This window comes from Mya arenaria, chromosome 10, assembly GCF_026914265.1.
Source record: "Mya arenaria isolate MELC-2E11 chromosome 10, ASM2691426v1".
Lineage (NCBI taxonomy): Eukaryota > Metazoa > Mollusca > Bivalvia > Myida > Myidae > Mya > Mya arenaria.
The window spans coordinates 27,636,716-27,651,360 of NC_069131.1; the positions used below are offsets into that span (position 1 = coordinate 27,636,716).

General features: G+C 34.8%; 1 protein-coding gene across 1 annotated transcript; it reads right to left on the reverse strand.

Annotated features, from left to right (window-relative positions):
* Window positions 1–284: 284 nt before the first annotated feature.
* Window positions 285–14,548, reverse strand: LOC128206260 (zinc finger protein 148-like). Its single transcript, XM_052908614.1, has 6 exons — window positions 14,292–14,548; window positions 11,942–12,087; window positions 10,680–10,848; window positions 9,108–9,893; window positions 7,846–7,939; window positions 285–6,706 (listed from the first exon to the last, which is right to left on the reverse strand). Exons 2-6 carry the CDS (start codon window positions 12,029–12,031, stop codon window positions 5,758–5,760), a joined length of 2,088 nt encoding a protein of 695 aa, XP_052764574.1. The 5' UTR covers window positions 12,032–12,087; window positions 14,292–14,548; the 3' UTR covers window positions 285–5,757.
* Between the last annotated feature and the right edge of the window lie 97 nt (window positions 14,549–14,645).

The following is a 14,645-nucleotide window of genomic DNA, read 5'->3' on the forward strand; positions in this document are numbered from 1 at the left end:
TAAACTCGGTATCCGTCATAGGAACCATTGTTTTCGACATTCATTCATCTTTTTGGAAAATAAAAACAATATTATCAAATGTGGTAAATCTTATTTAGGAGAAAGAGTGCATCTTTAATTCCCCAATAATGACAGTATTGAATACCATTCTTACATAACGCCCAATAAAAAAGCCTACTTACCCTACCTGCTTTTGAAAGGGATGTAACCCTAACCATATGTTGGCCTAAGGAGTGTTTGAATTTTAAATAACCATGGAAAAGTAAAAACAAAAACAACAGCACTGTGATGCACATATCAGAAATAGCTTTATTGAATTGTTCTGTGTAATAATACAACACAGACATTGAACATCTGATCTCACACTGTGGTCAAAATAAAGACAACACGTGTCTATTTTTTATAAATAAAATACACCAGGGAGAACTGAATGCGAGGAATAGATCAGATAAATTGATTAAAGAGAATTATATCGCCATAAGAAATGTGGCTGTATTCATAAAACATCGTATAAAGTTATGTAATTTCTTAACTTCTCATTTTCCTTAGCTGGGTAGTATCTCACTGGTCTTACGGTATATTAAGTTAAAAATATATAAATATTTCATTTCATTAATTTATTAAAATATAAATGATGTCTTAAAAACTTCTACATTCGTTTTAACCTGAGTTTGGTCATTTTAAGACATCCTTTAAGTTAATAAATGACTTAAGATGTTTTAAGAAAACTGGCACAGCACTTACAATTAATAGTCAGCCAAAGCAGTAATAGGATGTCCACACCCCTTGCACCAATATTTTAATTCTTTTTCACAATACTTTTTTTTCTGATTAAATCATGAAATTAAAATGTTACAGTTCTCACAAAATCTGCTTGCCCAGCTTCAATGTGGATGTTGTTTGAACTTGCTGCAAAACAATAATAACCATAAAAACTACTTCATCTTGCAGAAAGTGTGAGATCATGTTTACATCATACACAATTCTCAAGCAAGCTTTTATTCACTTCTCTTTTAATTTACTTAACAAAATTAATCCTTTTATTCACTCTCTATTGTCTTTTTGCTGAAACAACTTTTTCAAAATACTAATGACGTCATATACAGGAAATGAGGTCATCATATAAAAGTATGAAAACTTGCCACATGATTTTATGTCACAATGCAGCAGAAACAGAGCATACATATCAAGAATACAAACTACATTTTCAGCCAATGAAATTGCAGAAAGGCAATCATTAAGATCTAGGCTTGATCATTAAGAATTTCAACTTTCGCAGTGTTTTAAGGTCCGCCTACTGCCACTCATCCGATAATCCCTGCATCAGAGTTTTTCATTGACAATGTGTCGGCCAATGAGGTAGTATTCTTAGACAGCGAGATATCATGAAATAACATTTTAATGATTAAGAACAGCTCGTTTGCTTTGCTCAATCCACCCTTTCTCAATCATTAAAATGTTACTTCATGTCACCTTACCGTTACAAAGAGTTAACCGAGCATTATATTATGATGTCATTTCCTGTATGACGTCATTATATATATTACATTTGGAATGCAAAGTCTAAAAATGTAACAACAAAAATGCATTGTATAAGAGTACATCTTCAAAACAATAAACAACAATTATATTGACATTTTAATGGAATGTTGCAAAATACAGGTTTGTAGTACAATTGCAATGTAGCGTCAAGAGACTATATGAATGGTTTAAAGTATTTATATCTATATATATACAAATGGAATGCTATCAAACATATATATATATATGAACCACTAAAAATATATAACATGTACAATATTCAATAAAATCTAATTACGTAAACTAAACGGGGAATCGGGTCCTGCCATTTCTATCATTGGAATGTACAATTTATCAACATTTAACAAATAAATGAGTAAAAACATAACGGCTAAACAATGGGCAGATTGATCAGACCTTTATTACAGTTAACAAAGTTGTTCATGGCATCGTGGTTAACTTCAAAAGGTAAAGCATTTTATGATGCGCTGACATATTTAAATAAAACAAGTATAGCTGTATCAGTTAACAAAATATTTGAGTTAAGTACTGCAGATCAATTGTGTTTCTTCTAGTTAAAGGCATCGTTGTTAACTTTTTGTTAACTCAACTCAACTCAACTCAACTCAACTCAACTCAATATTCTTTTATTACATCACAGTTTACATTTAAGTTACTATTTAATGATATGTTTTTATGATAAGCTCATTAATTTAATTAAAACAAGCATACATGTAGCTGAATCAGTTGTCTTAATAATTGAGTAAAGTTCTGCTGATCAATTGTGTTTCTCGTTGTAAATTTTAAAAGGTGAAATATTTTAGGATTAGCTGAAATATTTAAGTAAAACAAGCATAGCAGAATCAGTCATTTCAATATTTGAGTAAAGTTCCACAACTCAATTGTGTTTCTTATTGCGAAAGGCATCGTTGTTAATTTTAAAAGGTATAAAAATTAATTATATAAATAGCTGATATATTTAAGTAAACCAAGCATAGCTGAATCAGTTGTCTCATTATTTCAGTAAAATACCGCAGATCAATTGTGTTTCTCATTGTTTAAGGCATTGCTGTTAACTTTAAAGGTTAACTATTTTATGATGTGCTGGTATATTTAAGTAAAACAAGCATAACAGAACCAGTTGTCTCACTATTTGTGTAAAGTACCACAGATCAACTATGGTTTTTCTTTGCTAAAGGCATCGCTGTTAACTTTTAAAGGTAAACTATTTTATGATAAGCTGATATATTTTAGTAAAACAAACATAAAAAAATCAGTTGTCTAAATAATTGTGTAAAGAACAGCAAAACCAATTGTGCGTTCATAATCAGTTCAGAGTATTAAAGATTTGAAAGTTAACAATACAGTTAACGATGTTTTAAACATTAACACGGGTCTGAACAATCGGCCCAATTCTACAACATTTTAATTTATTGAGTAAAAATTTATTTGTATATCTTTTCTTATCGCTCATTTCTGAATACAGAAATAAAGATACATGGAACAGAAATAAAGATACATGGAATAAAAATATAGGTGTATATCCAAAAAGCATAACATGGAAATAAATGCTGACATATTGACTATCATCATGACCTTAGGAGATAGCAAACACAGGAGATAGCATAAATGTTCTTTAACCAAATATCACCAAACAAATATGAAGACATTATTTTTACAATAAAATCAAATTAACTTGTAAATAAAAAATATAAAACAATCATTGAGTTAATTCTTTTAGCTCGATAGTGTTTAAAGCTGATAGCTTATAGAATCACTTCCTTGGAGAGACCAGAACTCATGTCCATTTTGAGAGGCAATGAGAAAGTACCCTTGGTGGGGATCGAACAAGTGTTTGGGTGTGAGATGGACACCTATATCAGACCACTCTCAACCTGGTTGGAATCAAACCCAATACCTCTTTGGTGAGTGATGGACACCCATACCTCAGGACCACTCTCACTCTAGAGGGTATCAAACTAACAATCTCTTGTGTCAGAGATGGTCACCTATATTACTAGACCACACACCCGGGTGGGTATTGAACCAACAACCGCTAGGGTGAGAGGCGGACACATATACTACAAGACCACTCTCATCCTCTGGAAACTACAAGAACAAGCCCAGTAGCCTAAATTGACCATGGGCCAATACCATACTAACAGCAAACAAGACACACTATGCTACAAGCCAACAAATACAGTCAAAACCTGCTGGCTTAAACTTCCAGAGACTGGCGAAAATACCTTGAGCCTCAGAAAATTTGAGTCAAGGTAGCTCACATTTAGTAAAAAAATATCAGTCCTTTACATTCAGTTGGAGCTAAAGAGCCAAGGGAGTTTGAGCCCACTGGGTTTGACTGTATGACACATCTATCAAAATATCATCATTGGTAAATATGTTTGGGTAATCGCTTTGGAATGATTATTAAAATCTAGGTAACTTAGTAATAACACACTGGAGGGTTTAACCAGTGGACAAATATCTTAAATAAAATATAAACAGAATATCCTCAACAACAAAATATTTATCGTTTAAGACAAAAAAAGCATGGACTGCAAAATACTGTGCATCCAGGGCAATGCTCAAAATAACCACAAGCCCGCAAGCAATGCAGGGCATGGAAATGTATGGGGATTTTGTTATGTTTATTTAATCAAGATTGTTCAAAATGATCTCTGATAATATGATCATATATAACTTAAGCTCGTTCAAGAAATTTCATGTTCGATTACTACCATTGATATATATTTATATATTCGGGCTTGTTAAAAATAATCTCTAATCATATGAAGCAGAACATATATAACTTGAGCCTGATCAAGAAAGTTTCATTTTCGGTGACAGCCTTAGAAGGTGAAAGTTTCAAGTATAACATTCTTTTCCCTTATGGTAGCTGTAGTAATGAAATATATAACAGGAAACATCTAAGAATGTAACTATCTTTGCAACATTTTTTAAGAAATTTGTTCCCGCTTTCTGTCACTTATGAAAATTGGACAACCTCTTTGTGATAATTTGATTTTACATTACCTGTACATTGTGTCTGCTTGATATGCATGTAACAACATATTGTACGATCAAGATGTTAGAAAAATACATATATTCATTGCAAAATCAAATAAACCATGTTTGAACTCGGACACAAAAAAACTGGAACAAAACTGCTGTTTTCTCTTTTTTTGAATCAATATTTCTGTTGAAAAAAAAATCATATTTTGAAAACAATAAGAGACAATTTCTCATGGTATAATTTTAGAAAAATGAACAATTCATTTAATAAAAGCTGAGTAATGTTAATTCTTCTACATGTTTTCTTCAAAAATTTCATTTTAAAACAGATTAATACCTTTGGATTGACAAATTACCAAGTACAATAAAAATATATCCAACAATGAAAGAGCCTTATTGACTTAAACAGAAAACAAGAGATGTTAGTGAAACATTTATGCCCCCTTGGGAGCCAAATTGTTAGTAGGATTTGGACACTTAAATAAAATATGGACAATCAGAAAACCTTTTTTCAGCTTACAGTCACACTGACCTTGACCTTTGACCCACTGACCTCAAAATCAATAGGGTTCATCTGCTGGTCATGACCAATAAGCCTACCTAGTATGAGGTCCCTGGGTCAAAGCGTTCTCAAGTTATTGATCGGAAACCGTTTTTCATGTTAAGGTCACACTGACCTTGACCTTTGACCCACTGACCTCAAAATCAATAGGGTTCATCTGCTGGTCATGACCAATACACCTACCAAGTATGAGGTTCCTGGGTCAAAGCGTTCTCAAGTTATTGATCGGAAACCGTTTTTCATGTAAAGGTCACACTGACCTTGACCTTTGACCCACTGACCTCAAAATCAATAGGGTTCATCTGCTGGTGATGACCAATACACATACCAAGTATGAGGTCCCTCGGTCAAAGCGTTCTCAAGTTATTGATCGGAAACCATTTGGTATTCCGACCGACCGACAGACAGACAGACCGACCGACCGACCGACCGACCGACCGACCGACCGACCGACATGTGCAAAACAATATACCCCACTTTTTTCAAAAGGGGGCATAATAAACTTTTTCTGGAATAAAGACCATTCTCAGTGATTATCGAGTACACTAGTAACAAGCAACCTCATAACATGAACTGGTATTTCCAGAATATCTTCAGATATGTTCACAGGATTTCCTAAGCGTTTACAGCATTTCTTTTTGAATAACCATCTGCCATCATCATTAGGCAGCAATACCATCTGAGTCCGAAGCTTCCATCAAACTTGATTTATGCTCTGGAATGTTTTTATGCTCTGGAATGTTTTTTGTATCACTTGAATCATTTACAGAATTAATCTCTAAATCATCTCCATTCTTTGGAGGAGATTCTGTTTGAGTCAGAGCAGGCTTTTCGAGTTCCCCTAACAACTTTTCCGGATTGGGCTTATTACTACTTGGATTAGTACGATTTAAGCCATAGGTAGGCTTATTTCTCGCTCTTGTTTTTCTTTGTTCTTTATCAGTATTTACCTCTGAACCAGTATCACTATTTGGTAGAGAAACCATGGAAAACAGGCCTCTCTCTTGCATAGCTTTAAACACCTGTTCCTGGATGCTTTCCGGAGGTCCCTCCATATCAGGAATTCTAAAATTCTCAAGACTTTCATCCTCATGTATAACAAATTCTGCTTCAGTGTTAGAAACTGCTGTCTTGGAACCTACAGGAAACAAACCCCTTTCTTGCATAGCTTTGAATGCCAACTCATTAAGGTAGTATTCAGGGCCTTTAATATCAGTTGCACTGAGTTTCTTAGCATCATCTCCACCTGCAAACTCAGCTTCAACTTTAACATCTGTTGTCGGAATTTTTTCAGATCTGGCAGACAGCTGTTTACGCAACCAGCTAGTGTCCTCTTGCTTTGCCGAAGCCCCAACAAATTCATCATTAACAACGAACTCTGATTTTGAATTAGGGCTACCAGAGCTGGAACTCTGGTTGCATCCTTTATCCTTTAGGGTCGTAAAGAACTTCTCCTGTTGTTTTTCATAGGTGATAAATTTTCGATCTGGTCTGTATTTTTCTCGGAAGTGAACCCCACGGATATGCTGGGTCATGTTGCTCTTATCTGAGAAAGCTTTATGGCAGTATTCACATTGGTAGGGCTTTTCTCCAGTGTGGATTCGCCTGTGTCTGAAAAAAAATATAGTTCAAAATGTAAGAGAATTTCTTCAATTTGGATGTCTACAGAGGTCTGGACCCATTTTCAATACAATATTATCTCATCCTTTGATAGGTCTCTGACATTTCACTTATTATCTTTGCCCATAGTTCACTTCAACACAATCACTGATTATATATGTTAATCATAGTAACATAGTAACAGACAGCACAAACTGCTATGTACACCTGTTGGGGTTTGAGCCCATGATCTTTCACTCTGCAGGCAGACACTCTACTGCGTCCCTATACAAGCTAGCTCTATAGTAACTTAAGACAGTTTATTGCTGTAATATAAAAATTGTATACCAGGTTACACATTCTCCCTCCATTTTGAGATTTGTCCCTGAAATTTTGGTGATTTAGGTCAATTTTCAATGATCTTGCCGCTTATCATGAGGCAACAAGAGTCCCGTGTCTGGCACCAAATGTTACAGACTGTACAAATAGCTATGTGTATATATGTCAGGGTTCAAACCAACAACCAACAAGTGCAGGCAGACACTCGTACGTGTCGCTATAAAAAGTAGCTCTATTAAGCGAGACATTATAAGTCACGCTATATACATAACTTATACCTGGTTACATTACTTTAAGATAAATCAAAGCATTTATTTAATTCAACTGTTGTTTTTTTAGTGAGCAGATATATTATATTGATTAAATACTCCTGACAGCATGTACTTAAATTTATGACATAGGCCAGACTTAAATATTATTTATATCCCCAGTTACCCAGGTGCAAACTGTACCTTAAGTGGGGGAAGGTAAGTAGATTTTTTTATAATATATAATTGAACAGCTAAAAGCTTCCAATTTTGGGCCTAAATTTAATTGATGTGAATTTATTAATAACTTTATTTTCAATTTTGTAATATTCAAACCAAGTTGAACTGAGGGTACCGGTAAGTTGTTTTGGTCATATGGGTGTCCGCCTTTCACCCAAAAATTGAAGTCATGAGTTTAAAGTTCTGACCCATAATGATATCTTATTGTATCTCAAAAGCTCATTAGTAATAGCTTCTAGCAAAGAAATTACCCTTGACTGAATCAAAGAAGGTTATAAATCTGCTCAGAATCAAGCCAAAATGAATTAGTATAAGTTAACCCACCTGGAGAGTTCCCACTTGGAGGGGAATGGTTTCCCGCAGTAGTTACACTGGTGGACCTTCACTGGCTGGTCCCCCTTACCAACAAACTGTGTATCTGATGAATGAAAAGCATTGTTATAGACATTTATTAATACATATACGGCTAACTGGCGATAACTCTACGAGGCTCTACACCGCCCTAATGTCTCGAGCTACACAAGCATAAGTTTTATTTCAGTCATGTATTATAATACAAATTGTTGCTTTCAAAGGTCTAGGGGCAATATAATTTTAGAAGATCATTATAATGTGCACCATTTTTCTAAAAGGTGTAATTGACACTTCTGTTATAAATTCTTAAGAATTGTAATAAATACATAATTTTCTCCTACCTTAAGCAATTTTAAAAGGTTTAAAAGAAAATGAGTGTGGTTGCTAACACTTTGACATTTTTTTTAGTTTATGTGTTCTGTGTATCATTCAGTATAGTCAAACTTGTTCAAGAATTAAAATCTCTCTTTTTGACTTTGTTCCAGTGATAATCAATGTTGTTCAAGGACAACCCTTAAAGCTGCACTCTCACAGGATTGACAGTTTTGATCTTTTCTATTATTGTTGTCTCAGAATCAGCTGATATTGGAATCAAAGCCTTACAATACAACAGATCTCAATTGTTGGAAAACTCATTTTTTTTAAAGCGTTAGTAACACTTTTAGTCATATTTACATCAATATAGGGAAGTGAATATATAAAAAATGCAATCTGACCTTTTCTCAGCAGTCTTATCACTGGTTTCCAGATATTAATGCAAAAAAGGCTGATTCCAAGACTAAAAAAAAGTTGTCAACACTATCAATCTGTGACTAATAAGGGTAACATACCTTTTTTTCTTTTTTCAAAAAACCATATTAGAAATCTGACCATTGGGGTACATTCAATCTCTATTGGTTTTGAAGTTGTGATTAAATTAACTTGCTAAACAAGCTGGATCCCCTTGATCTACATTTTTTTCATGTTTTCCCCGCATTCTATGAACTCCTATGTGGTAATTTCATCGAATACTTATTGGTTACATTCAACTAATTTTATCATTCCTAAAAGAAACAAAAGTTTCTTACTGATGTTGTTTAATGTTTAGTACAAAAGTGGACCTTTCTTTCCATATATGGTGTTCAAAGTCGTGAAATACTAGAAATTAGTGTTATTTTTGTGCAAATAGGTCAATTGACTAAGAATATATAGAAAATTTATTTACTGGTCTCTGATCTTAAGGCCTACATTACCTTGCAGGCTGCTATTCTGGTCCAGAGCTCCATCAGTCCCCAAAGTGTTGCCGTCAAGGTACTGGCTGGATGCCGTATACACGCCTTGACCCTCAGTGGAGCTAGCGTGATCCCTCATACCATCCAGGCTTTCATCCGTGGGTTCAACTTTGATCTTAATATACTGTTGAAAACTGTCTTGAGAGACACTAGGAGATGTATCCCTTGACGATGATCTCTTTGGAAGCCGTTTGGGTGGAGATGATTTTTGGACTTGTGGAGAGGAGTTTGTAAGATTAAGTGGAGCCTCAGCTTCCATGTCTACAGCATATGCTAGGCCATTCGCCAACTGTTTAGAGGCAATATTAGCAGCAATTTGGTCCACTTTTGACAACCCTTTAAATGCTTTATGACTTGACCTTGACCTTGGACCAGATTTCCTTTTTGACGTACGTAAAGATGGACTCTCCATGTTCTGATGCATTATGCCAGCAGCAGAACCATCTGTAGCATCCATTACCGCTGGACCATCATTAGATTGACTCTCAGTTTCTGCTTTAAAATCAGATGCTTCAAAATGTAAGGACTTGCTTGATCCACCGGGCTTTGTTAGTGGGTAAGGTTCATGCCGCAGTGCTGATGTATTGGGAGTGGATTTGGTAGCTGTAATGGGGGTTGTCTGACTGGGCTTGATTTTTGGAGATTTTCCAGGTTGGTTGTAGCCCGAAATTTGAAGCGGTTGAGAAAGGGCTTTAGCTATCTCTGAGGTGGCTTTGTCTTCTGCCTGCTTCAAAACTGAATACTGATCTGAAAAATTAATATTATTCAAATAAGGATAGTTAAAATGCCAGAGCTTATCTTGAAATTCTTTAGATTCTTTTAAAACCTTAGTGTACCAGTCTGATGTACATAAAGTAAACTGTTGGAACAAAAGACTGGTTCAAAGCTGCCTCAGATGATAGGTATGTTCCACTCAGGCGAGAGTATAAGATAGGTTTTTGACCGTTTATCCCAACCCGAGCATAGGGTGTTTTACGTTAACAAGGTTGAGATGAACCAATCTTAAACAAGCTGCCATGGTTGATGCGGTTTCTCCCAACTCAGCTAAACAAAATATAGTAAAATTGTATTTCAACTGGACTTTTATGTACAGGTATTTTTATCATCTTTGCCTGTTGGCATGATAAGGATTTCCAGCATGGCCAAATATTTGGACCTACTTATCTGGTATTTTGGGATTGCAGTAGACCACACAAATAATCAAATAGAGGATAATTGCATCAGGCTATAACAGCTGATAATTGTCAATCCTTAATATTAGCCGGGGACTGTTTGTGTATGAGGGATTCTTGCCCAGCGCAGGGTAAAGGGAGTAAAAACCCTTTTGAAATTGTTTCAAAAGTCATCTATATTCATTACATGGTACGTTCTACTGTATTTTATGCAAATGCCTTAGCAAAAAAACATCTTAACTACTCTATGAAAGTGATTTCAGGTTGAATCCTCAACATTAAAACCAATGTTGTATGTTTCAGTGAGATATTCTAAAGTTTTATTTCATCGAGTGAGAATGGAAATTCATATTTTTCCGACCTGTGAACATACTGTCCATACAGAACTCCAGGAAATGACTGCGGATATCGTTGTTTGACTCAATGAAACGCATTCCCTTTTCTGAGCCAACATGGCTGAGCGAGGCATCTGTGATGTCCGCAGCGAGAAATAGACAGTCCTCATCAGTGTGCTGGTTAAGCTGGTTCACCTGCAAATAAATTGAAAGGTAATTATGAAGAAAATATAAGCATTGCCACACTGTCATAAATGATTTGCCTAGTCCACCTCTAGAGAAATATACAAAAGATATATTCATTGATTTCATTAAACTTGAGTATATATAATCACAAATTTATTTTAGCCGGATTGTGAAGACGGCTTTAAACTGAACTAAACTCTCAAGTCCTTTTCCTGGGAAAGAAACCTGTATGTGAGAGGATCACCTGGGTGAGGAGCTGAAAACTTAACCGACACTGAAAGGGCACTGGCACCGGATTTTCAAACTCAATAAATTTTTACTGTCTTTATAGACAGTACATAGTGCATATTTATGAAAAAATATATTTTTCACAGTTTTGGCATTGCAATTTTTAGATTGGAATTGTATATATTTTTTTTAAATAATCTGATTTTTAAAAATTTGTTGCCAGTGTGAAAGGGTTCTAAATAAGAACTGTCAATGGATGGTGTAAACATAGTCAACACTGAAAGGGGTTCTCAGTTAGAACTGGACACTCACTGTATTACGGTATTAGACAATTTTATTTTTTTTTCTAATTAATTTGAGCCGAAATTCAGTCCCACTGCCAATGCCTAAGCAGATGGGTTTTTTTCCTCAAAAATATGAAAATAAAATTCCCAATTTCATGTTTTGGAGTGATTGAAAATGAAAATATAGAAACAAGTAATGGACCCCCAAAAATCATTTTTATATGGCAGAGTTGGTGGATCCGAAAGGAAATTCTATTTCTTTTAAGTATTCTTATCCATTTTTCGAAAAATATGAGGCGTTTCTCCCAAACTGATGCCCAGTTTCATTTAGAAATCTTAGTCAAAGACCTTGATATGCTGCTTAATTGCTCGGAGGCATGTACACCCATAAAGTAACTGGCAGAATCTATGCTATACATATTCGTACCATATTTTTATTGAAACACAATTTTACGCCAAAAACGAGGTCACATCTTGTTATTCAGATCTTAAGGTTAAAGCCTTATTATCTTTGTAAAACAGGGCCCAGAAAAGCCCAGACCCCTTTCCAACCAAGGTGAAATTTATAGACTGTATGAATATTGATTTACCAAGTGGCCGATCTGTGATTTAATGACTTGTTTAAGAATAATTCTGTAAGCTGGTATCTGCCCGAGAGCATCGAGATCTGCCATAGACATCTTCCCTGAGTCGTCGATTCATCAACACTCGGCATACATGGAGTTGCTCAAAGTACCTTAAAAAATAATCAGCAACTTTTTTCAACATCTCAAAATCACATGATAACTTAAAGTTGCACTCTCACAGATATACCGTTTTGACAACTTTTTTATTTTTTCTCTTTGAACATTCAGCCAATTTTTGCCAAAATGCATGAAAACCAGTTACAGAGTGCTGACAAGAAATTAGAATGAAGATTTTTATATTTAAGTTCAAAAAATGATGTTTTATGCATTCTTCTTATACCATTAGTAACAGTTTAATTGAGCCATAAAACATTAATTTTCTAACAGATATGAAAATCTACGATCTGATCTTTTGTCAGGAATCATTGGTTTGCAGATATTTTTGCAAAAATTTGCTCTTTCCAAGACAAAAAATAAAAAAGTTGTAAAAACGGTAAATCTATGAAAGTGCAGCTTTAAAGTCTTTTGATGACCTAAATTATATAAGGTTAGCTATGCAGAGCATATACCAATGAAGATTGTGTCTATCTGAAATGCTTGATATTAAATGTTGCCACCTTTAAAACTTCAAAGTACTCAGCGAAAATATGACCAGGAAAGAAAACAAGACTGCTTTCAAAATTGAAGGGCAACAAGACAGTGTAAGATGACCAACATCTTTAAACATAGCCTATATTGTTTATCTGTTCTCGAAGCTTAAAGCTGCCCTCTCACAGATTGAACGTTTTGACAACTTTTTAAATTTTTGTCTTGGAACGAGCCAATTTTTGCGAAAGTCCATGGAAACCAGTTATTTAAGACTGCTGACAAAAAAATGGATCGCATATTTTTATATTTAAGTTCAAAAATTGATGTTTTATGCATTTTTCTTAAACCGTTAGTAACGGTTTAAGTCATAAAACATTAATTTTCGAACGGAAATATCAAAATCTGCGATCTGATTTTTTGTCTTATATCATTGGTCTGCAGATATTTACGCATAAATCTGCTCTTTCCAAGACAAAAAAAAATAAAAAAAGTTGTAAAAATGGCAAATCTGTAAGAGTACAGTTTTAACATACAGTGTAAACACAGTTATGCAAAAGATATAAACATTTATACTAAGTCGGACAAAATTTACACAATTCTTCCTTGAGGAATTGTGTATTATAAATACAAAGTCCATGGCAGAAGTTATGATTACTTTTACAAAGTCCCTCTCATTGACACGATGTTTCAGGAGAGTGTGGTCTTGTGATGCACTCTGGAGAAACCAGAGTGCCCAGAAAAAACCCACTTGTCCATGTGTTGAGTGCTGTCTTTTTATACTGTTTTTTTTTACTTATGAATCAGTAACACTTAAAATATTAAGAATATACTGTATAATAATGGGAAGAACTGTGTTAAAGTTCAGTGCAGTTTGGTTGGTTGAAATTACAAACATTGTGTCAAATGTGGAATTAATCAAATGAGCCACACATTTAAAGGAATATATCACCATTAAAATAAGGACACTTTTTAGACAACCATTTTCGAGTCTTTGTTCGTTGTATAAACATGCATCATGGTCTAGATCATGATACTTCTTTACACAGCAAACTGACCATGGTTCAGAACTTAAAAAAAAACATTCTATCATAATGTCTCCTGTGTAATGTATCCTTGTACAATAGATCAACAAATTATCAACATGTGTGTTACTTTATACATACAAAATCATGAAAATAATCTGATAATGCACCAGTCAATTGTAAACACGGCCCCCCAGGTCCGGGGGTATACCGGGGATAGCCGGGGATATGGGACATGTTTTTACCTTCCAGGTAACCCCGCAGTGCCGGGTGAATGCTGTCGTTTTGTCTTCGAGTCGCTGGGGTGCGGAGGCATTTGGCGGGGATTTTACCAGGAGTTTGTTCCCCGCAGGGCGGGGATTTTACCCTGGCTTGACTGGACCAAAACTCAAAAGTCCCCGCTATTCCCAAGAGCTGGGGGGGGGGGGCATGGTTACAATTGACTGGTGCATAAATTAGTTTACAATTTGCAGGGAATTGCAGCATTTCCTTATTAACCTGTGTTTTAATTCACCTGTTCAATTCATGATTTTTATCAATTTGATGTTTTTCAACATGTCAAATGATTTCATAATTGTATTTTTTAGATAAATTCAATAATATCTATACAGTATACTTACAGATTCAATAACAGCTACATTTTTAACATAAAAATAAAACAGACCCTTAAGGAATGTTAACAATAAAATCAACCCAAATCATACCTGTGTCAATTAGCTCTCGTGACCTACTTTTCATAGCGATACCGACACGTGACATGTGTCACGCACTACCTGTTAAACGGTGACATGTATAAACAGGACAGGTGTCTAAAAATAGTAACAAATCGAAAATAATCTGTGGTTATAGATACTAAAATATAAATTGTAAATTTCCGTTTTATTCTTTTTTGATTTAGACCGTAAGTCTTTGCTTTAAATGCGAATTAAAGATTTGACAGCTCTATTTTCGATATGTTGACTAAAATACAGCTAGAGTAGCCTCCCTTGATGCTTGATAAACCCACACCGTATATGGAATGGTTAAAAACTACCATTAGAGGGACAATAAAGTTTGGT